Source organism: Peromyscus leucopus, chromosome 20 (assembly GCF_004664715.2).
Source record: "Peromyscus leucopus breed LL Stock chromosome 20, UCI_PerLeu_2.1, whole genome shotgun sequence".
In the NCBI taxonomy this organism is placed as follows: domain Eukaryota; kingdom Metazoa; phylum Chordata; class Mammalia; order Rodentia; family Cricetidae; genus Peromyscus; species Peromyscus leucopus.
Genome location: NC_051080.1, coordinates 28922079 through 28949737, shown reverse-complemented (window position 1 = coordinate 28949737; position 27659 = coordinate 28922079). Strand labels below are relative to the sequence as shown.

General features: G+C 44.6%; 1 protein-coding gene across 1 annotated transcript in view; it reads left to right on the top strand.

Annotated features, from left to right (window-relative positions):
- Col22a1 (collagen type XXII alpha 1 chain) overlaps nucleotides 1–27659 on the top strand; it is a 233247-nt gene that overhangs the window by 194843 nt on the left and 10745 nt on the right. Inside the window, exons 51-59 of the mRNA XM_037197519.1 lie at nucleotides 1144–1197; nucleotides 6065–6118; nucleotides 11659–11703; nucleotides 12464–12517; nucleotides 13557–13610; nucleotides 19166–19219; nucleotides 20547–20618; nucleotides 22117–22152; nucleotides 25192–25236. Of these exons, the coding sequence (XP_037053414.1) occupies nucleotides 1144–1197; nucleotides 6065–6118; nucleotides 11659–11703; nucleotides 12464–12517; nucleotides 13557–13610; nucleotides 19166–19219; nucleotides 20547–20618; nucleotides 22117–22152; nucleotides 25192–25236 (468 nt within the window). The remainder of the gene's footprint in view (nucleotides 1–1143; nucleotides 1198–6064; nucleotides 6119–11658; nucleotides 11704–12463; nucleotides 12518–13556; nucleotides 13611–19165; nucleotides 19220–20546; nucleotides 20619–22116; nucleotides 22153–25191; nucleotides 25237–27659) is intronic.

Genomic DNA, 27659 nt, shown 5'->3' with positions numbered 1-27659 from the left:
GCTGTATTGTTACGGTATCATTGGTGAAGCTTTCCGGTCATTTCTAGGAGATACAATTTCACAGCAGACTTTCTGATTCTCTGTCTGGTATTGTCTTTCTGCTCTTTCTTCCTTGATGTTCCTGGAGCTTTTAACTGCAGAGAAGATGGGTCCATGAGTTGGTTTATTTGAAGTTCATATAATAATGCTGGAAACAGCATCCATAAAATATGACAGGTACCAATGAAGCAAGCAATGGGACAGCATCCTGGATAGGCAGTACATTCTGATCACTGCTTGCAGCAGCATCCTCCACGCCCAGACACTACAGGCTAAGGGCACTAGTGGACACTTGCCTTGACAGCTGTCTGTAAATGGCTGACTCACTGGACAGTGTTAGTGTTTTGCTGAGCATTGTGAACGGGAGCCTGTGACTCGCCACAGGGCATATTTAGTATGTCTTCTTAGGCTAAAAGCCACCAAGACGCCAAGTTCCTATGCCTCAGGAGCGCAAGTAGAATTTAAGCCTCACTTGACTGAATTCTTTTTTTCTCAGCTTTGCTACTTCCTTTTGAATTCGGATGGCCTGGGATTGCATGCTCTTCTGGCTTTGTCTTCTGAGAGCTTGAATGTGTATTTAGCTATCAAACAAATGTCAAGGTTACAGTATCCTCATCTAGAGCTGAGATCAACTGGGGTACAGGGACTAGAGAGAGACTCATAGCTTAGTTTTGTGGAGAGACATATAAAGCATCACTGGACTTTCTAGAACCAAGCAGCACCAGCCTTCTTTCCCTGTACCCCATAATGCCTCGGGAGCGTTGAAAGGTGATTTTCTGTGTGTTTTCTTCTTTCTCCCATCACCCATACCCTAGTCAACTTACTCATTAAAGAGGCCCACGGTGAGGAACAAAATGGGGGCTTTTGTAGATAAATAAAAAGATTCACGGTGCAATCGCAAAACGTCTGCTTTTCCATGATGTCAGGTTCTCACTCAGAAATCCTCATCCAGACTCCAGGAGTTGGGGGAGATGCCCATGTTCTGCTACCAGAACATAAAACTGTTGCTGCTGCACAGAGAGATGCACATGGTTGCCTTTGTGTCTGCCCTTCCTTCTCTCTAATCTTCCTTGGCTCACTAAGCAATTTGAGTTTATCTTGCAGGGAGAAGAAGGCAAACAGGGCAGAGATGGAAAGCCTGGTCCCCCTGGAGAACCGGTAAGGGACTCTACACTTACTCTCATGTCAAATATAACATGAATCTTAAAAGGTCTTAAAAAAAAAAAAAAAAAAAAAAAAAAAAAAACAGAGCCAGATATTAGGGTAAAAGCTGAAAAATCAGAGAAGCAGAACAGGACACAGCCAACCTCACCTCACCAACTCCTCAGCCTCAGAGTGAAAGCCTCTGAATCCTTACCCAAAAGGATCTCAGCTGAACTGCTTTAGTTCCCATGTCTTCGTGCCTTATATACCTTTCTCTGCCCTTCCAGTCACTTCCTGGGATTAAAGGCGTGTGTATTTCCCAGTACTTGGATTAAAGGTGTGTGCCACCACTGCCTGACTCTATTTCCAGTGTGACCTTGAACTCAGAGATCCAAATGGATCTCTGCCTCCAGACTGATAGGATTAAGGGTGTGTGCTACAACTGTCTGGCCTCTATATCTAATCTAGGGACTGGCTCTATCCTCCGATCCCCAGGCAAGTTTATTAGGGTACAAAATGTATTACCACATTATTAAGTCTGTCCATTCTCAACAGCTCTTCTGAGTATTGAAGGGCTCCTATGATCTACACACACAGTCATGACCCATATATCACTTCCCTTACTTCTCATAGTCCTGCAAGGAAAACAGCCATGCTTTGCAAATGAAATAAGAAACTATTTAGGTTGGAAGTTGACCAGCCTAAAGTCATATAATAGTCTGGTGACAGTCCAGAAATTCTGAGTTCAGGTCTCCCATCCTTCCACACTGTACTTTACTGCCCACATAGCCTCAGCCCTGTGGGTATGGAAGGGAATTAGGGGGCAAAGTGAGCTTCACTGACTGCTGGTCTTGAGAGCTGCTTCCCAGCTTCATGTTTTAAATCTGGCTGCAGGTGTTTGTTGTTGCTTTTATTTTTCTATAGTGACATTCATTAGGAGCCTCCAGTGAGGTGGACATACACAGTACTCCTAAGGTTATCTTAGCTTAAGGTGGTCCGATAGCTTCATGACTTACTTATGAGCTCAAAGTCTGTTCCTAGGAGTCAGGGACCTCTCTTGCCCAGATTCAGGGTTTTGAAATGATGATGATGATGATGATGATGGCTCCAGAGTTTCTGGCATTACTTTTGTCTTCACAAATCTAGAGCTGTAGTGTGGCTCAGTGGAGTGTTCTCCTGTCATGCGGGGCCCTGGGTCCACTGCAGCAAAGGGAAGCAATGCACCACAAATCAAAACAATACTCTAGCAAACCACACACATGAGGTGGGGGGGAATAAAGGGCTACAGGGATAGGGAGAGAGAGGCCTGGTTCTCCCCGTGTCTGCCTGCTTACATAACAGGAGTGCATCTCCTAGAACACGGGGCAGCTCTGAGGAGAGTGAAGGCTCCACCCATGGAGGGATTGTTCTGCATGAAGGAACAGGCAGGTGACTTTATACCTCGTGATATTTTAGTTACTTTGCTTTAAAAAGTTTTTTTTTTAATTGCATTTGCAATTTTTATACTCCATGAAAATTTAGCTTTAAAAAGTTTTTTTTTTTTTTAAATTGCATTTGCTTGTTGATTTGTGTATGTCTGTGAAGTAGACAGGCAAAGGTCAGAAGTCAGCTTGCAGAAATCAGTTCTCTCCTTCTATCACGTGGGTTCCGGAGATCTAACTTAGGTTGTCAGGCTTAGTGGCAAGTACCTTTACCTGCCAGACATCTCACTGGGCTGATTTCTGTCTTTGAAATAAATCAGTCAGTTTAATGAATGAATGAATGTTTCTCTCCTGCGTTTGTTTATGTGTACTGTGACTGTGCAGTGCCAGAGCATGGGGCATAAAAGGGCATCAGATCCTTAGGAACTAGAGTCGTAGGCAATTGTGAACCACCTGATGTGGGTGGTGATAACAAAACTCTGATCTTACAGAAGAACAGCAAGGACTCTTAGCAGCTAAGCCATCTCTCCAGTCCCTCTTCCAATATTTTAAAGCAATCTCTATGTACTACTTATTGGTAGAACTAAATTTAATAGAAGAAATGCAATTCTTTTTATACCCTGCCCCAGCAATAACAATAGCAACAAAGTGGTGTTGGAGGCTGGTGTCCCTTCTCATAAGCTGTGTGACCTTGAGTGAGTCAAATAACCTCCCTGAGCTTCAGTCTTCTTCAATTAGATGGAGGGTAATGTACTAACTTGCTAGAATTTGGAGAGCAAATGAGGTGAGGAATGCACAGTGCACCAGGTTTATCTAACTCTTAATTATTTTACTGAGGTCCTCTTTGCACCTGCCCTACTTTAACTGCTGGTGAGGTCAGAACTGTGGAGCCTTTACAGCCACTAAATGGGATTACATAAAAGTTTTTCTAGCAGGGTTCATGGTCTGTTTAATTTGCTCGGCCGTAAACTATTATGACTCATTCCGAATCTTACACAGTTTGCCCGAAAGCACCTTCTTCATCACTTTAGACTGTTTACCGGTTGCAACAGCCCAAGCTCACTGCTGCGGGGAAAAGAAAGAGCCTTGCCAGGGAGAACAAAGTGGGATGCTCTGTGGAGTTACCCAAAGAGGCAAATGGTAGACAGAGGGTGGAGGGATTGGAAGGGGGTGCATGAGGGACAGAGAGGCATTCTTGGGGATACCTGGGGCTGGGAGCAGCCAGCACTTCACTCCATTTCTACCTCAGGAAAGCCCTTATTGTCCCCAGATGAGGAAACAGGATACACAGAGGCTAAGAGCTGGACCAAGGTTCTCCAGCTGGTGAGTGAAGTCTTTGGGAATCGTATCTCTGAGGCTGACCCAGAGCTCAGTGCTCAGATCTCAAGAGTCAGGATCTACCTGTGTGCTGAATGAGTATTGTCCCTAAAAGTTGTCCCTATAGGGCAGGGTCACTAGTCTTCCTTCCATCAGTTTATTGAATGCCTGCTCCAGGGTCTGTCATTGTGGTACAAGACCAGTCCTGTTCCAGGCCATCAAGGATCACACAGGAGGTAGCTGGTTCTCATGGACCAGGTCAGACTCAGTGATCCCTCAAAGAGAGTAGGACTCTGAGACCCTGAGCTATGTAGCCCAGAGTCATCCTGGCTTGCTGTGGAATTTCACTATAGAGTCATTCTGGTAGTTTATTACCCTGAGTTGTGTTAGGAGGAAGTTGGCACTGGATGGGTGGAGTCTGAGATTCCCCTGAGATCTTGAGGTAGAGACTCTGGTTCCAGAAGGGTATTCTACACAGTGGAGCCCCACAGAGTGAGGGAACAAATGGACCATGGGGAGGGGAGGTCATAAAAGACAGTTGTTGAGTGGTACCTCTAGAAACAGCTGGGATCCAGGCTCTCTTGGTCGCCTGAGAAGCTGTAAGGAGCATACTGAGAACATCTATGTTTTCCACTGCAGCAGGTGCCCTTATGTCTGAGGCTGGGGTAGGAGGATAGCGAATAGCAATGGTTAGTACATGGCTCTTCTCCACTTTGACCCATTCTCATGTGAGAGGAGTACATGGAGAAACAGACTGATGGACAGATAAGTGGTAGATAATAGCCCAGTGGATGAATGAACATTTCAATGTGTAGATAGACAGATAAACAACATTTCAAATTGTTAAGTGTTTTAATAAGATGCAGTTGATCATCTATTGTTGTTTAGGATGAAGCACAGATTTTCAGTTATCCTTCCAATTACAACCCTCACTGTGTGTTCCTCTGCCCCTGTGGTTTTCCTAAGAGGTATCTTCCATTGGTTCTCAGTGAGGATGCATCATAATTCCAAACACACTTTAATTATGTCTAATGCAGGAATAACTCTCCTTTGATACTGGCTGTTTGTCTGCTAGTAACTGGACTAGTAATGATAATCATCTTGATTATGGGTCAAGGCCAAGACCTACAAGGGAGGACCATCTGAAAGTTAAAACTGCAGAAACAGATGCTGGGGGAAATGACATCAACACCACACAGATAGACTTGGATAAGTTGGGTCAGAAAGCCACAAGAAAGATAACTTGAAAGCCAACCTTTGCTCCCCAGCTTCTGTTCAAAATTTCCCTCTAAATTTAGGAATGTTCCATTCTCTCTCCCTTCTCTTGTAATGTGAACTTGCTTCACATAAGTCCTAAAAATTCACTCTGTGTAAAATGATGTGCAGAGTATTTAAGGAGGGCCGTGTTCTCAAGCTATAATGGAGAGAGATCCAGAACTGGCACAGCTGCCCATCAAACAGCACCCTTTCACCTTTTCCTCAGCATCCTCACCCCTACCTCTGAGCCATTTGTCTGGACCTCAGTTGCCTTTCTTCATGCCTTGGTTCTGTCTGGAATTATATCAAACTGTAGGCAGCAATTTTGTGTAGCAACTGTATCCTCGTATTTCTTTGTATCTGAGAACATAGGGTATGGAAAGGCTGTGTAAATCAGATCACGGGCCCCTGGTGAGTGGTGCCCCTGGTAGCCTGAGCAGAGCCTCTGCCTGGGTGACAGGAAGCTGAGATGTTCTTTAGCTTTGTCCTTAGAAATCTGGTAAAATAAAACTGCTCTGGTCTTTAATGTGGCCATTGGAAAAATGTAGTAGTTCCTAGTGCTCTTGGGAATCAAGTCAATTAATAACTAAGATGGTTTTATAGTTTTTCATCTGGGCAGGGCTCTCGGACAGAGAAGCATCCCTGTGAATGGTTAACTGGGGGATAAGGCTTGAACTATCTTCCCAGCAGAAAGACTGGGAATACACCAGGCCTGAATGTGCTGTGGAGGCGGGACTGGAGGAAATACATTAGGAGTGCTGGCACCAGGGCTGATAGCCTGCTTGGCCAATGGCGTGTGGGAATGCAGTGAATGAAGGACAGGCAGCTGAACATCTAAAGATCCTAAAGATGGGAGACTGAGCCTCTTCTTTTCTTCCTCAATTCAGGGCAAGGCAGGAGAGCCAGGCCTAGCAGGAGCAGAGGGAGCCAGAGGTCCACAGGTAAGTGTCGGTCTGGTCTTGTGCCGCTGTCCCCAGGAACGAATGTGTGCAGGCCTTCTGAGTTCCCGAAGTCTGTCTCCCGACATTCTGATGCTTGTGACCATTTCTGCTTTCTCTGCAGGCTGCTGTAGCATCTATCCCCTAGATTGAAAGTTATCTCAGGCTAGTTAGCATTTTAAAATTGCTTCATTCTTTCCCTCTTTATCCCAACATGAATGTTCTCTACTCTGAAAGAAAAAAACAGGGTGTTTTGTTTGTTCCTGGCTTTTTGTTTGCTTTGACGTTAGTGGCTTTTTTTTTTTAAAAAAAAAAAAAAAAAAAAAAAAAAAAAAAAACTTGTGTTTGAAGACATAGTTTCATGTAACCCAGGCTGGTCTTGAACTCATTATGTCACTGAGGATGATGTTCAAGTTCTGATTTTGCTTCTCCCTTCTGCTTGCTGGGATTACAGGCACACAGCACTATGCTGAGTTTTGCAGTGCTGGGAATGGGGGTGCCTAGGGCCTTGGACATGCTTGTTCTTGGTCACCAGAAGAACATCTCCTGCCCTTTCCTTCAGTGCCCTAATAACCCTTTTCCAGTTGTGGAAATCCATTCTAAGTCGTGATGGTGACACTAGAAAGAAAGGCAAGCATGGTGTAAAGAGGAAAGTGACCCGCTTCTGCTTCTCCAACAGAAGGAAGGACAGTCAACACGTACTGTGTTACCACATTTATTATTTCTTAAATGAATTATGGCCTTTCTATTCATTTAAATGGAAAATAGATTATTTTAATATAGTAAATTCTGATCACTGTTCACCCTTTCCCAGATCCTCCCAGGTTCCTTCCATCTCTCCATCCACCCAAATCCACACCCCTTTTTTCCTGTCTCATTAGAAAACAAAAAAGCAACTAAAAAGCCCCCCCCCAAAAAAAAAACAAACCAGAATATGACAAAACAATCAGGAGAGAGAGAGAGAGAGAGAGAGAGAGAGAGAGAGAGAGAGAGAGAGAGAGAGAGAGAGAGAGAGAAGAGAGAATGAGAATAAAACCACTTAAAGATGCAGGGACACACACTTGCACACACAGAAATCCCATAAAAACACAAAATCAGAAACTATAAGTAAAAGACCTGTAGGTTAAAAAAAAAAAATGCCCAGAAAGCATTATGAGGGAAAAAAAAACCCTCCAAAAAATCATTGATGTTTTGTGTTGGCCATCTACTGCTGGGCATGAGTCTACCCTGAAATGTGGTTTATGCCCGCTATGACTCCATTGGAGAAAACTAATCTTTCCTTTGCAAGATGTTTTCAGCTGGAGATAGCTTCTGGGTTATAGATGGGAGCTTGTGTCCACTTCCCATCTTAGCACTGGTACCCCATGTGGCTTAGGCCCCTGGAGGCCATGTAGATGCTGCCCTGGTGTCCGTGAGTTCATATGGGTGTCAGCTCTGCTGTGTCTAGAAGGCCTTGTTTCCATGGTGTTCTCCATCCCCTCTGGCTCTTAAAATCTTTCCACTGCCTCTTCTGCTAAGTTCCTTGAGCCCAGGTGGGGAAGTATTTCATGGGGACATCCCATTTAGAACTGAATGTTTCAAGGTCTGTCACTGTCTGTGTGTCTCTATATTTGTTCCCATTTGCTACAGGAGGAAGTTTCTCTGATGGTGGCTGAGCAAGAGTCTGATCTACGAGTGTAGAAGAATGTCATTAGGAATCATTGTATTTATTGCTATGTCCCTTTAGCAGAGCAATAGTATTTGGTTTGCCCCCTGGGCCTGTGGCCTATTTAGTCTCAGGTTCTTGGCCACCCGAGCAGTCACAGGCGTGGGTTTGATCTCATGGAGTGGACCTAACTACAATCAGAGAGTCGTTGGTTACTCCCACAACTATTGTTCCACTTTGGCACCAGCATAACATGCAGGCTGGACACCACTGTAGATAGAATGCCTTTTCCTCTGGTAGTGTACAGTGCACCTTCCAGTAACATGAACACTAGGGGTGAAGGCTTGAAGTAGGCACTAACTCATCTTCTCCGTGTTGAATGAGTTGTGTAGGTATGTAGTTGTCTAGACCTCTTCAGCAGTAGGTCTTATCAGTTTGTGGAGACAAACCCATAACTTTGGCAATAGCCTGGGTTCTTTGGTGGTATCCATAAAGTCTCTTTGGCCAAGAATTCAATTAGATGTAACCCATACCTGGCACTGGAAATTTCATTTGGTGGCAAGAGACATCTAGTTGGGGCTTTGTCTCCTCCATTATTTGGTAATTCCAATTAAATTTTTTTTATATATATACATACATATACATATGTATATATATACATATACATATGTATATATATACATGTATGTATTTTAAAAAGCATCTACTGGAGTAGGTTTCCATATGACTCTTTTGTCTCTCCCCATATGCTCTTCCTTACCCCCTCCCCTCAATACTTCCACTGCGGTAGCCCCAACACCACTCCATTAATTCATAACTATGTATTTATTCTATTTTCTGTTTCTCAGGAGATCCTTTCCCTAGTCCCTTTCTTTATGCCTAACGTCTATCGTTATATGGATTATAGCTTTATTTAAATCTATATCTAATTATTGCACTAAACACAGGTTATTTTCTGAAATAATAAAAATATTTTTAAGATTTTAGTTTTTAAATGCTTTACCTCTTCATGCTGTTGAATTTTTAATGTAATTTTTTAATTTAAAAAAATGGTGCTTAATGAAAATCCTGAAATCCAATTATCTGTCCAGAGGTAATGGATCAGAACACCGCTTCTGTTTCCTTTGTGTTATTTTTCTTTTGAAAAATCAATAAATCATCTGGCAACTATTCATTAAGGAGGAAACAAAACATGAAAATCAATGTTCATTTTCCCCAATCCCCCTGCTTCTCCCACATGCAGCAGGAGGAACCCAGGCAGGGGGATGAATGCTTTGGCCTATACAGACTACAACCATGAATCAGTGGCTGGCTGTTTTTCTCTAAAACATACTTTAAATTGATGGTCCCATTAAATCCTTTCTTAAAGCTTCTTAAATATGGCAGATGGTTACATATTGTGACTCACAGTCTATTCCCTTTAACTAAGTGATTTTGGTGAATAATGTCCCAGTTTTATCAGGTGGCTCCTGGATTCAAGGGATAAGAGGGGTTCCCTGTTAGCTGGAGGGACCCATTTGCTGGGTTCTGACTTAGGAGTTGGATCCATTTCTGCATTTCTGGGATTTCAAGGTAGGGGTGCAGTGTAGAGACCTAAGCTGGTGAAATGACAGGTTTGTAGCTAGAGTTCTCCTGCCTTGCCCACAGTCAGGACAAATCTTTGTCACCCACCAGTCCCACAGCCGCTCAGACCCAACCAAGTAAACACAGAGACTTATATTGCTTACAAACTGTATGGCCATGGCAGGCTTCTTACTAACTGTTCTTATAGCTTAAATTATTCCATTTCCATAAATCTATACCTTGCCATGTGGCTCGTGGCTTACTGGCATCTTCACAGGCTGCTTGTCATGGCAGCTGCTGGCAGTGACACCTTCCACCTTCCTGTTCTTTCTTTTCTCCTCTCTGTTAGTCCCGCCTATACTTCCTGCCTAGCCACTGGCCAATCAGTGTTTTATTTATTGACCAATCAGAGCAATTTGACATACAGACCATCCCACAGCACAGGTTCCTCTGGTTGGCTTTGAGTTTGGATAGAGATATACCTGGGTCCTTTCCTTTGTCATTTATTGATCAAAGAGGGCACTTCTGGACCTGATTCCTCATCTATGTAATGGAGATGATAGTAGTTGCCACACCTTGTGCAGTGGCTACACATGTTAAAGGAGAGAAGAGTACCTATAAAACTCTCAGCGAGTGCCTGGCAGTGTGGGACACCCACCCCTACTTGGGGCTTTTGTCCTAAGTTTATGGAACAAGAGCAAGTTAGAGACCCATCTTTGGACCCAGGTAGCTGTGGAATTCAGTCATTTAAAGATGGTTCCAGAACCTTGCCAAGTTCTGAATAATCGAAGAGCGTTGCTTTATTCATTCCAGACAGCAGCCCTACAGAAATGTGTAGAAACTGAATCCCAGCAAAGAGAAGTGAAGCACTTCGGTCCCACTTTGGCAGAGGAGAGCAGAGACTTGATTTACCCCCCAGCCCATGATCAGCCCTGGTGCATCAGATGCAGGGGCACAGTGGGCATTGGCAGCTGGAAAGAGAGGACTAGGCGTCACAGTCTTTCCGTTATCTTACACATAGTGATATCAGGGCTCCAGGGGCAAATACCCCTTCTGAGGTATGGCATAGAGTGGTTGAAACTGAATCTAAATATTAGGTGACTCCATCCCCCTCTTAGCCTCCCGTATTTCATCTTTCCCCATCAATGGATACAATGCTCTAATAGCTGACTGTATAGTTGCTAGACAGAATGTCATTGAACCCCAATTATAAGCCTAGATTTGGATGAAGAAATCATCATATATTTAGACTGGGTCTTCCTGTCTACTGCCCTTACTGGGTTCTAGAGGGACCACATTCTGCTACCTCATTCTACTGTCTCATCCTATAGAGGATAGGAGATTGTATATTCTAGTCAGCCATGGTGGGTGCAGATGCACAGACTGCATTTCTCAGTTGTGACCTTAATACCCTGAAGAGCCTGTTAAGATGGAGTTTTCCCTGGATAGCCTCTGTGGAGGGGCTACCCACCACCCCCACATTTCCCCAGAGTGCTCTTGAGTAGTAACAGCGGGAAATATTAGATAGAAGAATTAGAGAGGGGAGATAAAGATAGAAAATACAGGATAGCCTCAAGAGGGCCTGGAACCTAGTCCATTGGGCCCTGACTGTCTCTGCTCCAGGGTATTTATAGAAATGCCAAGGGGTGGAGCAAAAGACCTCCCCACCAGCACAACCAAATGCAGACCATCTCAGACATCTGCACTTAGGCCTGTGGTCCAATCATCCTCTCTATGCAGACCTGCTGGGTAAAGCCACTAGGAACCTGAAAATGGGCTCCCACAGGCCTTGCCCTAGGGCTTTCTGGTCCCTGGTTGTATCTTCATTTGCTTGTGTTGTTAGGAGATGAAATCAGAGTGGAGCCTGGTGGATGCAGCCAGGTGGTAATTTGATTCCATGGGCTCTCTGTCCTCCTTGCATTGAGAATGGCCATAGAGAGGTGTCCTCAATATCAGATGGGCCTATGTGTGAATCATGGCACTTCCTCACTACTGAATGATGCACAGGACTGAGCTTGGGTTTCTTTATAAAATGGGGAAAACAGAACCCATGTTTCAGGACTTCAAGACCATTAAATGAGCATTTTGAATGGTTATATCCCAATGCAAAGTCGGACTCCATAGAGAAGACCTTCTCTCTTTCCTGTTTCTTGCCTCTCCTCTCTGCTTTTCTTCTACCCACCCATGACACCCTGAAACTGGTGGCAAGTGAGAAGCAGCAGGGTCAACCATGACAGGAAGATAGGATGGCATAGGACATCTTTGCAGCTCTCTGCCTTTGTGCTGTCCCAGCCTGTTCTTTGGTGGAGTCATAACTTCCTCATATTTCTTCCAGGGCTTCAAGGGACACACAGGTGATCCTGGCCCACCTGGTCTGAGGGTAAGTAGGTGACTCTGTGATGACACTCACCAGGGAGAAGATTCCAGGGTTTGCAGGACATCACCTTGCTGTTCTACTTAGGAAAGAACAGTGGGTGGCACCCTCCCATCTTTTGATTTGAATCTTGTAAATGGTTCTTCTGGGCCCACAATGACATACAGCCAAATTAGCTAAAGGAACCTGAACTCAGGTTGCCTGTATTATGTGGGCTGTTCACATGTCCCCTAAGGCCTGGGAAGCAAGCCATGGTATTAGGCTTCGTTTACAGAGGAGCAAACTCAGGTCAGAGGTCATGGGTAACTTTCCCCGGTCATAGAGAATGTATGTTAACACATAGGCCTTATCCCAGATGGGTAGACCCTAGAACCTTTTCTTACTCTCTAACACTTGTCTCTTCAAAATGCCCCAAACTGAAGAGACGGTTGAGTCAGTGGTCAGATTCCCTGAGTGTTGTGGATAACCAGGACAGAGCTATCCTATAGAGAGAAGCCAGTGAGAAGCAGATAACAGGAGGCTCAAATAGGTTCCCCTGACCCATCATCTTGTCTTCTTCCCGCCTTCCCTGTTGGGAGGCACTTAGGGCTCCACCTACTCTCCTGGGATCCAGTTCTGCTGCAGAGGCTGCCATACTCTGTGGGGGACCCTTCTGTCTGACATCCCCCTGGGTCTTTGGATCTCTCCCACACCTTGAGATACCATGTGTTTGAGATGGCCTATATCTAAATCACCCCTGTCCCTAACAGTAATTTTTTGTTCCTAGGGAGAACCTGGGACTATTGGCCCCCCTGGAAGGGAAGGATCACCAGGAAAAGATGTAAGTTGGGATGCCTTGCCCTTCAGTGGTTCAGAGAACAAGGGAGGAGCACCTAGAAACCCTACCACAGTGGCAGGTAGCAGTTCTGTGAAGGACTTGGGTTGACACATAATTGGTTTTCATTTTCTTCTATCCTTGGGGTCAGGATTTATTTCACCGTTCATGGAGGCTTTTTGGGTTCATCTGATTTGTCTAGTATCTAATGATGGTCCCACCATATCTATCTTACATGATTTGAGAGGCATTTCATGTTTTCTCCCAAATCGCTTTTCCATCTCTTGATCTTTTTGGTGCTCATAGCAATTCTGAATCCCTGAAACTCCCTACCATCATTTGATATCAACACGTTTGCCATCACCAGCACCACTATTGCTGCCACTGTGGTTACCACCATTATCAACAGCACCACTGCACCACATCCCCCATCATTACTACCATTACTAAGGAGCACACCAGCAAACAGGACTCCTTAATGGCCTCTGCATCAGAGTTTCTGCCTTGGCTGCCTAGATGATGCACTGTGATAAGGAAGAGTAAGAGAAACTCTTTCCTTTCTGGGTTGTTCTTGGTCATGGTGTTTCATTGCAGAGCAATGGTAACCCTAACTAAGACAGTTATAAAAACCAGTCTAGTAGGTAGAGCCCTTGAGGCTACCTAAGACACAGTGTGGGCTGGTGGTGGTGTTGGGTGGCGCTTTCATACTGTGGTGACTCGGGCAGGAATGGTTCTAGGTTATTGTCCAGTGAATTTGTCATTTTGACTTTGCTTGGTTTGAGATCTGACTACCTTAAACTACTGGGGAAAGAGGTAAACTATGCCTATGCAGGTAAATAAACGTACTCATTTATAAATGTGAACTGAAAAGCATCTCCTCATCTGGGGGAAACAAACTTGTATGTGTCTGAAGTCCTTGACACTCAAAAGGAAGTGTTTGGACACAGTGCTGGCTTCTTGGGTCTGTTGGTAAAATCTGGTCCAAATTAGACCTTTGTCATCTTCTCATGTAGCTTGGTGATTTTATGACCCCTCTCTGTTCCAGGGTGACACTGGACCTGTAGGACCACAGGGTCCCAGAGGACCAAGGGGCCCACCGGTGAGTTCTCTTTTGACATTAACTTGCTGCACAGTACTGTAAAGCTGTTACCATGGTGACGTTTGGTGTTTCACCCTGGTATGAATACATGTATTGTTTTAAAATGATGCTCTGTGTCCTAGAGGATGTTAAACAGCCACTGCCCTTTGCCCCAAGTGCCTTCCTATATGTACCCTAGGACAACCCACTGACAGTCTACCCACAGAGACTCCAAGAGCTGCCATACTTCCAGTTTGGGGCCATTACATAGTTTTATGTACCACACATGAGTTTCCTGTAAGTACCACAACTAGTAGCTTCTATACAGAAACATTTACGTTTGTTTATGGAAACAAGAGGAAGGAACTTAAGGTACCAGCCACGAGGGAAAGCATCCCTGCATCTTCAGCTTCCTAGGGTGTCCAGGGCTATGTGAAGGGACCAACAGGCAGCATTAGAACTCATGGAACATGGCTGGGTGGTTGGCAAAGCCACACCTGAGTGAGCCTTGGAGTGGCAAAACCCTGAGGACTGTGTGTCCTGAGGATCTCATGCTGTTATTGAGCACAGCTCTGATTGTTGCGTTCATGGACATCATTATCTGTGTGTTGTATGAAAACTTTCAAGGAGTTTCTAATCCCTCACTGGGTAGTGTTACTGGTACTTAACAATAATAGTGACTGACTTTTCCCATGCATTGCTGCTGGAGCAGATTAATGATTCAACCACCACCCTTAGAATTTAGACATGTAGATTGTTAGCAAGGTTAGGGTAAGATGCTTTTGTTAATGGATTTGAGGTGGAAAATTTTGGGAAACAATTTAAAGTTTATAAAGACACACTTTTAACAGTTGAACAAGGGACTCCTTAAGGTCAGTGAACAGGAACAATGGCAGTCTGGCTGATGTACCTTTCTTGCTAGGATAGGTTGATGACAGATAGTTGTACCCATTTCTACCCTCAGCTTATATATATATAAATATATCTTTGTGGGTGGGTATATACCCTGAGGATTTAAAGTAGAGCTGACAGGTTTTCATATATAGAAGTTTAGATATGTGATTCTTTTAAGTTTTTTTTATAAGATTATCTGTTGAGATAAATAGTAAAATGATTGATCCTTTCTTTGTAACTGCAAAATGCAGCCTACCAGTAAAAGAACTGACTGAGAAAAATACCTTGCTTGCTTACACTTGCTAATCTATAACAAGTTGCTTGGGTATGAGTTTATGTGGGTTCTTGGGGCAACTTGTTTTTCACCTGTAATATGTAAAATACTTAATCATGTAAGGGTTATGGAGAACATGCTGTTGTTTTTTTTTTTTTTAACTTGTATTCATTGTAACCATTTACTTGAAAAATGGAATGTAACCACATTGTAATTTTCATACAGGTTCAAAGATTTTTCTGGAGTATAAAAGCTGTAAAGGAAAAAATAAAGTTAGCTAGAAGGAAAAAATTAGGAAGAGACAGAGGGAAACATCAAGGGAGAAGAACAGAAAAGGAATAGTGTAGAACAAGCAAGAGAAAGACTAATAAAGAATTAAGTTTTGACCCTCAGAAATGTCCTCATGTGTCTGTCTGTCCAGTAGTTCACCTGCATCTCCTCTTCAGTTTCTCTGACCTGCTGAAGGCTTTCCATTCATTAGCACCCTAGGGGAGATCCTGACATGTTGGAGGGGAGTGTGTGTGTGTGTGTGTGTGTGTGTGTGTGTGTGTGTGCGCGCGCGCGCGCCCATGCATGTGTATGTGTTTCTCCCATTTTTTGCTGGCCCTAGAGAATTAAGTTTTGCTCCCTCAGATAGAAAAGTCAAGTTGAGTGATTAGTTCACTGACTCCATGGATCCCCCTCAGTATCTGAGCTGCTGAAGGCTGATCCTCATGCAGCAATATTAGAGTTGACTGACTATAATTATATTCCTTGGCTTAGAGAGGTATCACTCCATCTATGTTTCTGTCTTCATGGAATATTTCTCACTATATATATATATGGTGTATGTGTGTGTGCGTGTGTGTATGTGTGTGTGTGAATGTATGTATCCTAAATTACCCTTACATACAGTCATTGGTCCTATTGAATTAAGGGTCCAACCTATTAACCATAAACTCACTTAACTGATTACATCTTTGATCATTCTATTAACAAATTCAAATTCCAAGGGCATAGGCATTAGCATTTTAACATGTGAATTTAACCCATAATATTCCACATTGGTAAATATTTGGAGTTTACCTATTTTCATTCATATATGTAGGCAAGTCCATAGAGTATGAGCAAAGGTAGAAAGTAGGTGTCAGGATACCCAGTGTTGTGTAAAGAGAAAAGCCTTGGAAACCCGTAAGAGGCAGCTGTGCATGTAACTTAGCATACTATGAACAATAAACTTTGCTTCTAGTAAGTGGGAGTGCACTCTAAAAGATGAAAAGTGTATCATTTGAAATATGTAAACCAGTACCCTTGTTTATTGTCATTGGCAAGTATAGTGTTCCATGGATCACTTTAGCTTGTAGCATTTTTATACCTGTTGCTATAGTTTGGTTGCTCAATGAAGTTGCTAATGTCTAAGTGATGTACTGTGCTGTGACAATGGGATGGATATGATGTTACTCAGAAGTATGAACTTTTTGGCTCTGCTGCATGCTTGGGCATGGACATTGTAGCAGATCTTAAAAATAAAATAAACTGAGCAGTTATTGGGTGAATACTGGAATCAGAGAGACAGAATAAGCCACAGCTATCTCACTCGCTGGTCTCAGCTGTCTTGTCTCTCAACTAGAGCTCTGAGTCTATCGATGGTCCAGCTGTGTTCTCCAAGCTAAGCTTAACCGCCGAATCTTAACCAAATACTTAACCACCTTCTTTTCTTTCTCACCTTTTTTTTCTTTTCTATTTTATGCTTTCTGATTAAAGTGTCACATGCTGTTTCATGGCTTGACTCACAAGATCAGGGGATTTCTATCTCTGAATGTAGGAAAAGGTGTGCACATCTAGCTTGTATCTAGTGCTGTCTGTTCTGACAGATAAATTATTAGAATACAAATATTGGGGAACAATAACAACAATTGTGTACTCTTGTGCATGATCATATTTGCAGATCGATTTCATTCATGTTGTGGTAATTGTAGATAGTTACATCTACAAATTCTTCACTTTGCTTTCTTTAAAATCTACACTCACATAGGGATGACTACCTCACAGCCACTAGCTTCAAAGAAAGATGGGAGTGTTCACTGTGCAAAGCACAGATATCATTCATTTGGTTTCCTCCTAAGACTTCTGAGTTATGAAACTACATTATGAATCTGCATGTGCAAAGATAAGGAATGAAGATGCAGAGATGCTCGTAGTTTGTACAAGATCACATGGCTCATCAGCAATTGATGTCAGCCTTTAGACTCAAACAGTCTGGGCCAAGTGTCTGAAGTTTAAGACCATACCTTAAATGTCTATGGACTAGATTGTCTTGTCAGAAAAATTGTCCTGCATGAAAGGGTTTAAAACAGGAGTCTGGAGACCAGAAGCTTGGGAAGGTGACTACTATGGGCAGCATAGTACCCAGAGGGGCTCCTTATTGGTAGATGATAGATAGGTAGGTAGGTAGGTAGGTAGATAGATAGATAGATAGATAGATAGATAGATAGATAGATAGATAGATAGATAGATAGATAGACAGACCGACCAGGGAGGACCTGGTCCTAACATCAAAAGGTCAAAGTTCACAGGGAATGAAAACAGGTGGCCACCAAAACTAGTGTTGGCACCATGTGCTAATGTCTGGTGGTCCTCCTCCTTCCACAGAGGCAGAGGGAGGACCAGAGCAAGAAGCAGGAGAGATATCATTTCCATAGGGATGAGCCAAAGTACATATTTTTAGAGAGACACAGATGGGTTGGTGGGTGGAGGGAGTATAGGGAGGGGCAGCAGGCAGCACTCACTAGAAGGTCTGAGTGCGCCTGCCAATCAGAAATAATGCTCAGGACTTCCATTCTGCACCCACTAGCAGAGATCCCAGGCAGAGCTTGGACTTTCTCTGTGTCTTGATTTCCTCATGAAGTAAGGTTATCTATGCTGCATGATTTCTGGGTGCATCTGGTGAGATGAGGTGTTTGAATACCCATGGTCTCATGGGCACATTTTAGACAAAAGGCAGAGACTGTTTTTCTGGTTACTGATCTACAAGTACATCTGTAATGAGGGCAGTACAGTACAGAGTACTGATTATGCTCAGAACTCAGCTTTTCCACTTCTCTCTCAGATATGTGGCCTAGCATTTCTGTGCCTCAGTTTCTGCACATGTAAAATGGTAATGACATTTGCATTTGGTATGAGGCGTGAATGATTTATAAGAGGGACTGGTATGTAATATAAGAGGTCCTGGCCAGGGTCAGCTGAAGGTTGTTGACTCTATCAAATTTTGGGGATGACACCTTCCTGAGTACATAATTCACAGTTGTAAGACATCATTCAAATCTTACATTTTCAGGATTAACACCGAATAGATCTCTGTAATGTTCTTGGTCTTTTCAATAAACAGAGAACTCCAGTGTCTGTCACTCACTTGATGCTGGAGATATAAGAGCCACAAGCCACAGACTAATGGCAGGGATGTGAGCTGAGCAGAGAGAGCATCCCCGTAGGAAGTCTGGTGGGCAGAAAGTGTTGAGCCTTGGGAAGTTGAGCTGTGCATTTTAGGCAATAGGGATTTATTTGGGAGCGAAACGGGGTAGCTAGGAGAATTCTTCAGCTTCCTGACATTTACTCTATAATGGATCTTTCTGTATGTGTTGACTTTGACAAATGGTCTCATATAGCTGAGGCAGACTTCTAACTCACTGTGTAGCCGAGGATGACTTTGAATTCCTGACCCCCCCTCCCCTGCCACTACTCACAGAGTGGCTGGAATCACAAGTGAGTGCCACTATGAGAGATCTTATTGAGAAGTATTTGCCAAGATTACAAATGTGCTTAAAATGACTGTCAAGTTAGAGAATAGTAGATTCCTATAACCTGGGATTCTTTCAATCTCCAACAGCATGACAGAACAAGCCAGTGTTTACCTTAGTCCCCTGATAGCTTTGTGCTTTAATGTATTCTTTGCATTTGTGATCATGCTCTGGGGGAGGCAGTTTGCAATGGGAAGAGCAGGCCAAGCTGCTTCCTCAGACACGCCTTATGATGTAAGCAACTATTCCTGAGTTGGGTTGTGTTACATGGCTATTGTTCATAGCCCAGCCTGCGAGTTGAAGGATGAATGGAAGAATGAATGAAGCTGGTCCTCCTCATTGACTGTGCAGTGCAGTGGGCACCAGTCAGTGAGCTAGGCCTTTTCATGCCCATGGACTCATTTCACGCCATAATAATGTTACGAATTAAATATCATGGGTTCCTTTTACACGTTGAAAAACATCCTCTGCAAAATGAAGTGATTTTTTTTCAGAGAGCCATGCCAGCCTGAGTGAGAACAGCCTGTGTAATTAAGTCGTCCACCTGCAGCCACGTTTGCTCCAGTGCCCTGCTTGGTGATGCCCTGGCACAGAGTGCTGGCAGGAATAAACATTTCTGTTTCTCCCACCAGGGTAGCAGTGGATCACCTGGAGCCCCAGGAGACCCTGGCCGTCCAGGAGCCCCGGTGAGTGCTCATCCCCAGCTTCCTGATGGTGTTGGGGCAAGAAGGGTCTAATGCCACAGGTTGTTTGTTCTCTATCCCTGAAAACACTGGAGAGTGAATCCTTATTTTAATGGTACAAATAGTCCCGAAGCCTGAGAATCAGAGTATTTAGCTCTTGAAAAGTTTACCATACACTTAACTACCCCGCGCAATCTCTGTTGTTTAAACCATGGATACCTCCAAATAGTCAATGTCAAAATTGTATAGTAAGATTCACAGTGAGTGTCTAATGACTGAAATACAGGGCAGGGTCACACCAGGCAACCTTGATCATGTCAGGTGACAAGGTGGTATGCAGCCTGGGAACAGAGAGGGCAGTCATGGGTGGAGAGCAAGGAAGTTCAGTGGTAGGTAGTGGAAAGAGTATGGCGGGTAGGCTCCTGAGCACTGAGTAGATTCTGGTTTTGAGGTTCATGCCAGGTCAGTGGGGAGACACAATAGAGCAGATGGTTCTTTATGGGTTCTAGGTTTCAGTACGTTCAAGTCTGGGTATGAATTTCCTTCCTGCCAAGCCTGCTTATATGCTTTATTTGCTTATATTGAGATCTATTCAGGAGCCACTTACAAGTATAAAAGGTCATTTAAAAATTGGCCAGGACAGTGTGTTAGACAATGCTTTCCATATAATTGCTAGAACTGTAGAAACCAGGGTGACCAGAAACCCACAAAATCCCAGGACGACTAGTCACAGCAGGTAGTCACCATGCTGGTCCAGGGATAACAACAGTGAGTGTCTATCATTCTGACAATTCCAGTCATCTTCACCAGGAGCTTCAATGTAAGATCTGTCAGTCCTACTGAGACACAGTAGATAGGGTAGGGGTGGATCCTGAGGGATGGACCCATGCAGGGGAGGAACTTGCCCCAGAGGAGCTGACCCACTTGTGGTCACTTGGTGAAAAACTAAAGCATTGGACTGCAAAGGCTGCAACCATCACACCTTGAGCCTTGGGAGCATCACGGGAAGCCATGCCCACTTCAGAGAGGCTGCACACATCTAGATCTAGGTGTTGCTTCTAAGACTCCATTTCATAAGATGACACCACTTGAATGGAAAGGCTAGCCTCTGTCTGTGGAGATTTCCCCTCATCTCATCTTCCTTCCCTGACCCTCTTTGATGATAGCAAGTTTCACAGACCCCATATCTCTTACTGACCCATCCTCTCTCCAATGCAGGGAAGGGGTAGGGGATGTCAGGGCTCCACAGATTGGGAGTATCATCAAGTTTCTATAACTGATGAACTCTTATTTGACCTTGGATAATTAATTCCCTGTCTTTCCTTCACAGGGACAGAAGGGAAACAAAGGAGAAAATGGCAGCCCAGGACTTCCGGGTTTTCTAGGTCCCCGTGGGCCTCCGGTAAGCAGAGAACCTAATGGGGGCCAAGGTGCCTGGATCTAGATGTGACCTGGAGTTTCACTACTGTCCCTGCCAACTCATGTCTTCAGGGCCATTATTTTTTCATGTCATGATGAGATATTGTGGAGTCAGAGTGCCTCATGATTTAGGAGACAGTTGAGGGCTCATAATTGACATTTCTATGGGATCCACTGCTCTAATTATGAGACTTTAGGAAAGTGGTGTAAAATCTCATTATGTGGCTATCGCCTTAATCTAATGGTGTGACAGAATCACTCATTAAATGCTATAGTCCACATACAGGATTGTGGCAATGTCCACCCCATTGCAGTGATCAATAAGTGCAGGTGGTTGTGATGGTATTTGTTGGTGCTTGTGGTGGACAGTGCTGGCAGTGATGGCCTTGGAACTTGAAGGATGCCTGTAATGACTGTGAAGATGAACAAGTTTGGGTCACAGGGTCAGAACGTATCGGTGATTGATTCAAGGCCACAGTATATACATTTGTACCTATCTGGAGTTTTAGTCTGGGTCCCCTGACTTGGCCTTGTAGTGTATATTGAAGCTGTTAAAGGGATAGTGAGTACTCATTCATAGCCACACTGAAGTCATTGGAGTGTGCTGTAGACTCTGGCCTGCACTGATGGATGGGTAAAGGTTGTATGTGACACTTCACGATAGAAATGCTCCCATGGTCCTGCATATACCCTCCAGTTTGATTTTGCCCTTTCCATGTGACCACAGGGCCAGCTGGTTCCATCCTTTCCTCGTGGTAACCTGTCTACTGTTTTCCACTTCTGTTCCAAGATGTGTATGGATGGTTTCTCTAGTCACATGCATTTGCTCAATTGTTCTCTTTTCCAGTCCTGGTTTATAATTTGGCTGCCACTCAGCAGCCAATTACATACTTTCTGCAAAAATGACTCCTTAATCATAAAAACAGATGAATTATCCAGCTTTGGTACATGCTAGTCACTGTGCTTTACATATCTCAATGAAAATAAGTATCACTGTAACCTATGACATAGATGACGTGACTCCTCTTACTTAGTAGATGAGTAAACTGAAGCATAGTGAACTTAAGAGATTAGCAAGGAGGTCATCTAAGGTCAGAAAAACCAATCAATAGAAGAATCAATTTAAAGTCAGAACCCACCATCTTATTTAACACACTGTCCCTTGTTGATAAGAGTGACCTTCCTCACACTAGACAACTGGTAAAATTATCTTCTTAAAGACATGCTTAGTACAGATACATCCACCCCATTGACAAAGAGCCCAGAAGCAGAGTTTGTTCACAGGCTAGGGCAATTCTCTACCGTCTCCTGCATAAACTGACCAGAAGGCCGCATGTGGGATGGCCTTGTCAGGTAGACTGTTTGGACCACTGATTGCTGTCTTTTCTGGAACATGATGTATGAAATGTCTGTCATGAAGACGGACATGTACTGGGCTGATGCTGCCGAGCCCCCCTGACCTCATGTTGTTTTTTTCACAGGGAGAAGCAGGAGAGATAGGAGCTCCAGGCAAGGAGGCAAGTATTACCCAACCCTGCCCTTTCCACTTGGTAGCCCTTTCCTGTGGAAACCACAGATAGGTGATAAGGCTGAGAAGTAATTCCCGAGCTTATCAAAACCCCTCAAAAGCTTCAGTGTGCTTTTGGGACTCGGGAGCTTTTTAACTTCACAAAATCTCAGGTTATACAGCCACCAGGGACACCAGGTAGATGACTCTATCTCCTTAGCCACCCTCCTTCAGTGTCATTGTCAACAAATCCTTCCATCTTTGTCTTTGTGATGCTTCTCAATTCTGTCCGTGGAGCCTGTCCAATCCTGAGTCCTTTTTTAAAAGGACCACTGCTGTCGTCTCCCTAATGGTTTCCTTTGCCCAACCATGACCTTCCACAACAGCTGGAGATGTGTGGGACAATGACATTTCATGCCACTCTACAGCTCAAATGGCAGTTGTGATCTCCCTTGCAGTGCAAATGGCCCCTGAGGTGCCCTGGTTCTTCTCATTTTTCTTCCTCCTATCAGCTCCATCCACTCTGGTCTGTTCCTGAAATACTAAATTAGTTTACAGGTTCCCCTTTTTTCTTCCCCCAAATGCCTTCATTTCTACTATCCCTTTTCCTTCTCTTGTGGACTTCTGTGGAATTTTGTAGACTTCTGTGGACTTTGTGGACCACCAGAGGGTAGCACTTATTGACTTGCTCTACTGATCACCTGCTCTGTTCTGTCCCAGACAAGACACTAAAAGTGTTCCATGATGAAGGAGTAGATGAACAGGAGTAGAGAAAAGACTTTCAGGGAAATTGCTCATGTGTATATCAAAGCCCGCACTCTTGCCCTGAAAGAGAACACCCTTGTCACTGTGTGCCTTTGGACCACTGTTAGAAGTGATTGCCTTCTCTGAGGCTGGATCAGATGTTCCAAATCTGAGTACCCTGTGCTTTGGGCCCAGACATAGCTTGTCACTCACTAGACCTGCTCCTCACTTGTTGACCAGTCCTTGCTCTTGCTTACTGGGTTGAGTTGGAGGTAATAATACCCCAGCTCCCATTTCTCAGGGTTGCATCAACTCTGTGAGCTTTCAGTTGGGCTGCTGCATATGTGAGTTCTCTCTACCTTTTCATTGCCCCCCAGAATAAAATTTGGTCTAACCAGGCCTAGCAAATTTTCCTTTAAACTGACCCACATTCTCTTTCAAATGTTCTCTTTCAAATGTGACTTCCTCCCTTTTGGTGGGATATACACAAAAGGCCCTTTTTAAAACGCAGATTTATTTGACTTTTAATTATATGTTACGTGTGTGTGTGTGTGTGTGTGTGTGTGTGTGTGTGTGTGTGTGTGTGTTTGGGTAGATATGTGCAGGTGAGTAGCCTTGGAGGCCAGAAGAAGATATCAGATCCCCCAGAGCTGGAGTGACAAGTTACTGTGAGCCCTCTGAAAGGATGCTTGGAACTGAGCTCAATTTTCTGCAAAAGCAGTACATGCCCTTAACTTCTAAGCCATCTCTCCAGATCATGTATGCATTCTAAGTGTCTAACTGTGTCTATCATCTATGACAGGCTAGGCTGTACTGATTGTTGCAGTGGCAAACCTTGGGGTTGGCATATTTTGAATACCTGCAAGTGCAGGGTGTGTAGCACGAACCCTAGTTGGTTTTAATAAAAACTCAGAGCCAGATATTGGGGTAAATGCAGAAAGATCAGTCAGTAGAGAGACTTCTTACCTCTACCGAATCCTCAGGCTGAAGCGGGGGCAAGATCCTCTTTCTACAAATCCCCAGACTGAATGGACTGAGATCCTGTCTCCACCTCCCTAGTGCTGGGATTGAAGGTGTGAGCCACCACCACCATGTGGCTCTGTTTCTCTTTTAGACAGATTCAATCTTATGTAGCCCAGGGTGGCCTTGAACTCCTGATCTTCTTGCTTCATCCTCCCAAGTGTGTGCCACCACTGCCTGGCCTCTAGTGGCTAGGCTAGCTCTGCCCTCTGTTCTTCAGTCAAGCTTTACTTGTTAGAGCACTAACAAAACATCACCACAAGGGTAGGATTTGGGATAGGAATATGATGCCCTCGTTTAGTAAATAAACATAGGCCCTGCTTGCCAAACTTTTGCTGCCTAAGGATAAGCAAACAAGCATGTCTGTGTTTCCACATCTGGGAAGAAGAAAGCTAGGTGGCAGCTGGAAGGAAGGTGACGCCTGTCTGAGGGTAGATACTGGTCAGAGACCACAGCCAAAGCTTCTCAGAGGGGATGTCAAGAGTCTGGAGGAGAGGAAAAGGAAGAGGGATGGAAGGGAAGAAAGTAGGGTGGGAGAAAGAAAAAGAAGGAGGAAGGGTGGGAGGGAGGGAGGGAGGGAGGAAAGAGGAGAGGAGGGAGGGAGAGAGGGAGGGAGGGAGAGAAGGAAGGAAATGATATTCCATGTGGAGAGGATGGCAGTAACGTAGGTGGGAAGGCAACAGTGTCTCAGCAGTAGCAAGTATGGGGATATGTCTTTTATTCCTCATGTGACTGTCCCCATACCCTGAGAGGGCTGTGAGAACATAGCATTAGGCTGATTCTTTTTCATATGTTGGGTAAGAAGAGAGAGCTTTCTGGGTAGGAAGTCTGAGGCCAGGCCAGGTCATCTAGGATGAAGGGCCCAGGGGCAGATGGTAGGCAGAGGCTGTGAAACTGCAGACCAGCAGGTTCTCTGCTTTGGGAACCTAAGGTTACTATGTTTGGCTGCAGAGGAGTGAGCCAGAACATCAGAGGTGATGTTAGCTCATCTAAAGGCCAGTGTGTGGAAGGCCCCAGGGGTGTTCCAAGGCGAGTTGGAAGCCACACCATTGGCTCATGTTGCCCCAGATCAAGAATGGACAGGGTCAGGAGTAGTGAAACGAAGAGGAAGAGGCTTGATTGCCTATCTAGACTGACCTGGTAGGAGTTTGGGGGAGGGGGGCGGGCTTTTTTTTTCCAATCTCCCTTTCCCCCAACAAGTGCTGTGTAGAAAAACCAAGAAAGGCAAAGATGGAGGCAGAGATGGCCGTGGTGAAGTGACTCCTGTCCTGTTATCCCATTGCAGGGTGCTCCTGGGAAGCCTGGAGAGCCGGGATCCAAAGGAGAGAGGGTAAGTGGGGGATGGGCAGCCATCTGAGCAAGCTCAAGGTGACCTTCCTCCAGTCGCAAGGCCGGAATTTATTCAGGACAGTTAATAAGCAGCCCAGTGGAACTGCTGTCCCCTGCAGTGACTTTCCATGAAACAGCTCAAGCCCTTCAAGCAGTGGGGCTCTTTTCTCCCAATAGTCAGTTTTCTCTCTTGTTTCTTTTTGGTTGTTATTTTGAGGAATAAAATCATGACCGTAATTATCAATGCAAGGCAAGTGTTGGGAGACTCTGACAGATTCCATGCTCACCATGTGTGAAGGCGCATGCAGGATGTGCCTGGCTCCCTAAGTGCCAATTTGCTGTGAGCCAGATTTGTCACTGGAGGTGACAAGGGAACAGATTTTCCCATAATGAGTCGCCTTGGCGCCACACTCTGAAAGCCTTTCTTTACATTTCATTTCTCCAAAAACCAACAGGGGAGAGTCATTTTTTTTTTCCCTTGCGGAAGTGCTAGGGTGGGGGCAGGGAGCATGTTCATGCTCATGCTCACACTCACGGACTCTTGCTCCATTCAGGGCTCTGCATGGCTGGTTTGCCCACAGTCCTGTGTCTGGTCAGCTGTCAGGATGTTGTACTACATGGACGGTACCCGACTCTCCCCTCCCTCCCCCGCCCACCCATGCTTGTTTTCCGTGGTCCTGCAAAGAATTTATCTCAGCTTTCTTCACAAGTTGGATGGGTAGTGAGCTGGCAGGCTTTTTCCTGCAATTTGGGAAGAGAAAAATGGAAGTGGTCTCTGGCATTCTTTCCTTCCCCGCCTGTCTCTCCTTCTGATGACTTTGTTGCCCCTGTCCTGTGGCTGTTTGATCTTGAATATTGGAACCTTGTACTTGCCTGCCACTGAAATGATTTTCTCCTGAGAGTGCCACATCAGGGTCTTGAGAGCGATTGCCAAGGAGTTTGGGCCTGAGTCCTGGCTCAGAGCCAGGGCGTTCAGCCCACAGACAGGAAGCTGTTCTTCATACACAATCAATAGGTAGGGAGCTTGTCTGTCCTCTGGTACGTGGTTCCATGGAACCTTGCCACCAAGCCCTTAGATTCCTTATTCCTTCATCCTGGAATGTTTAAAATGGAGAATCAGGGCCTGGAGAGATGGATCAGCAGTTAAGAGCACTGGCTGCTCTTCCAGAGGTCCTGAGTTCAATTCCCAGCAACCATGTGGCAGCTCACAATTGTCTGTAACTCCAGCTCCAGGGGATTCAGTACCCTGATAACCCTCACACAGACATGCATACAGACAAAACACCACGGCACATAAAATACAAATAAATAATAAATAATCATTAAATAAATAAATAAATAAAATAGGGGATCATATCATTTCATAGCAAAGTGATAGAGATAGGGGGGTTGTTAAATAGAAAGGCTGTGCCACATGTGTGATGGTACCCGGCCTCCAGGTAACTCAGGACCAGGGTGTTCTAGACCTCTGAGTCCAAGATCATCCAATGGATTTCAAGACCCCATGAAGTACATCAGATCTGGAAAACTGGAGCAACTCTCTTGGGTTTGCCTTAAATTATAATGCAAAAAGTCATTGATACTTGGATTATTGTTGAAAAATTGAAAGCCATGCAGGGGCCTGGTTAAAAAACAGAAATTACAAGAGTGAACGTAGTGGAACTCAGGTATCCCTCCCACCTCGCCTCAAAGCTCCCCTTCCTGTAATGCTGTCTTTCATTCTGGGGTCTATGTACACAGAGGAGGGTGTTCCAAACATGCATGTGCCTTCACCTTTGTCCTCCCTGACTCCAGCACATCACACCTTCTCCATACCATGTTCCTGTCATTGCTTGCTTTAGCATGCACAATAATTGCATTTCAGAACCGTGAGCATGCTCTAATACTTCTCAGAGGCTCCTGCCCTGCCCGTGGCAACACATGTGTGGTTCCATCTTGATCCTCCTTATTTCTCCTGCCCCTCCCTTTCTGTGATGTATCACAGTAGTTATGGCTTAATAGTAGTGATGGTCTTAATAAAACTACTGTGTGTTCAGACCTAACTAGCCACAGAAGCTTGCTGTCTAGACACACAGTAGTATATAAGAACAACAACTAGGCTGTCTGCCCTGAGGTTGCTGTGCCCCAAGTCACTGACCCAGAACTTTAGGATTTGATTCACGTATGGGGGAAAAGGGGCCAGGGAGTGCATCATAGAGTGAGCCTGCCCATCCTCCATGAACTTGTTGGAGCTGAAGGGAGGCTGGCAAAGAGAGGCTGCTGAGCTAATAGACTGTCTCTCCTATCGACAGAGGCCAAACCCACTCTAGGAATGTAGTGACAGCTTGGCCTCAGTTTCCACAGCTTGGCAGCTTTCTCCAGGGATGCACATTTGTGGTTTGGTCTGGAACTAGGAAATTATTGTGTGTGTGTGTGTTGTGTGTG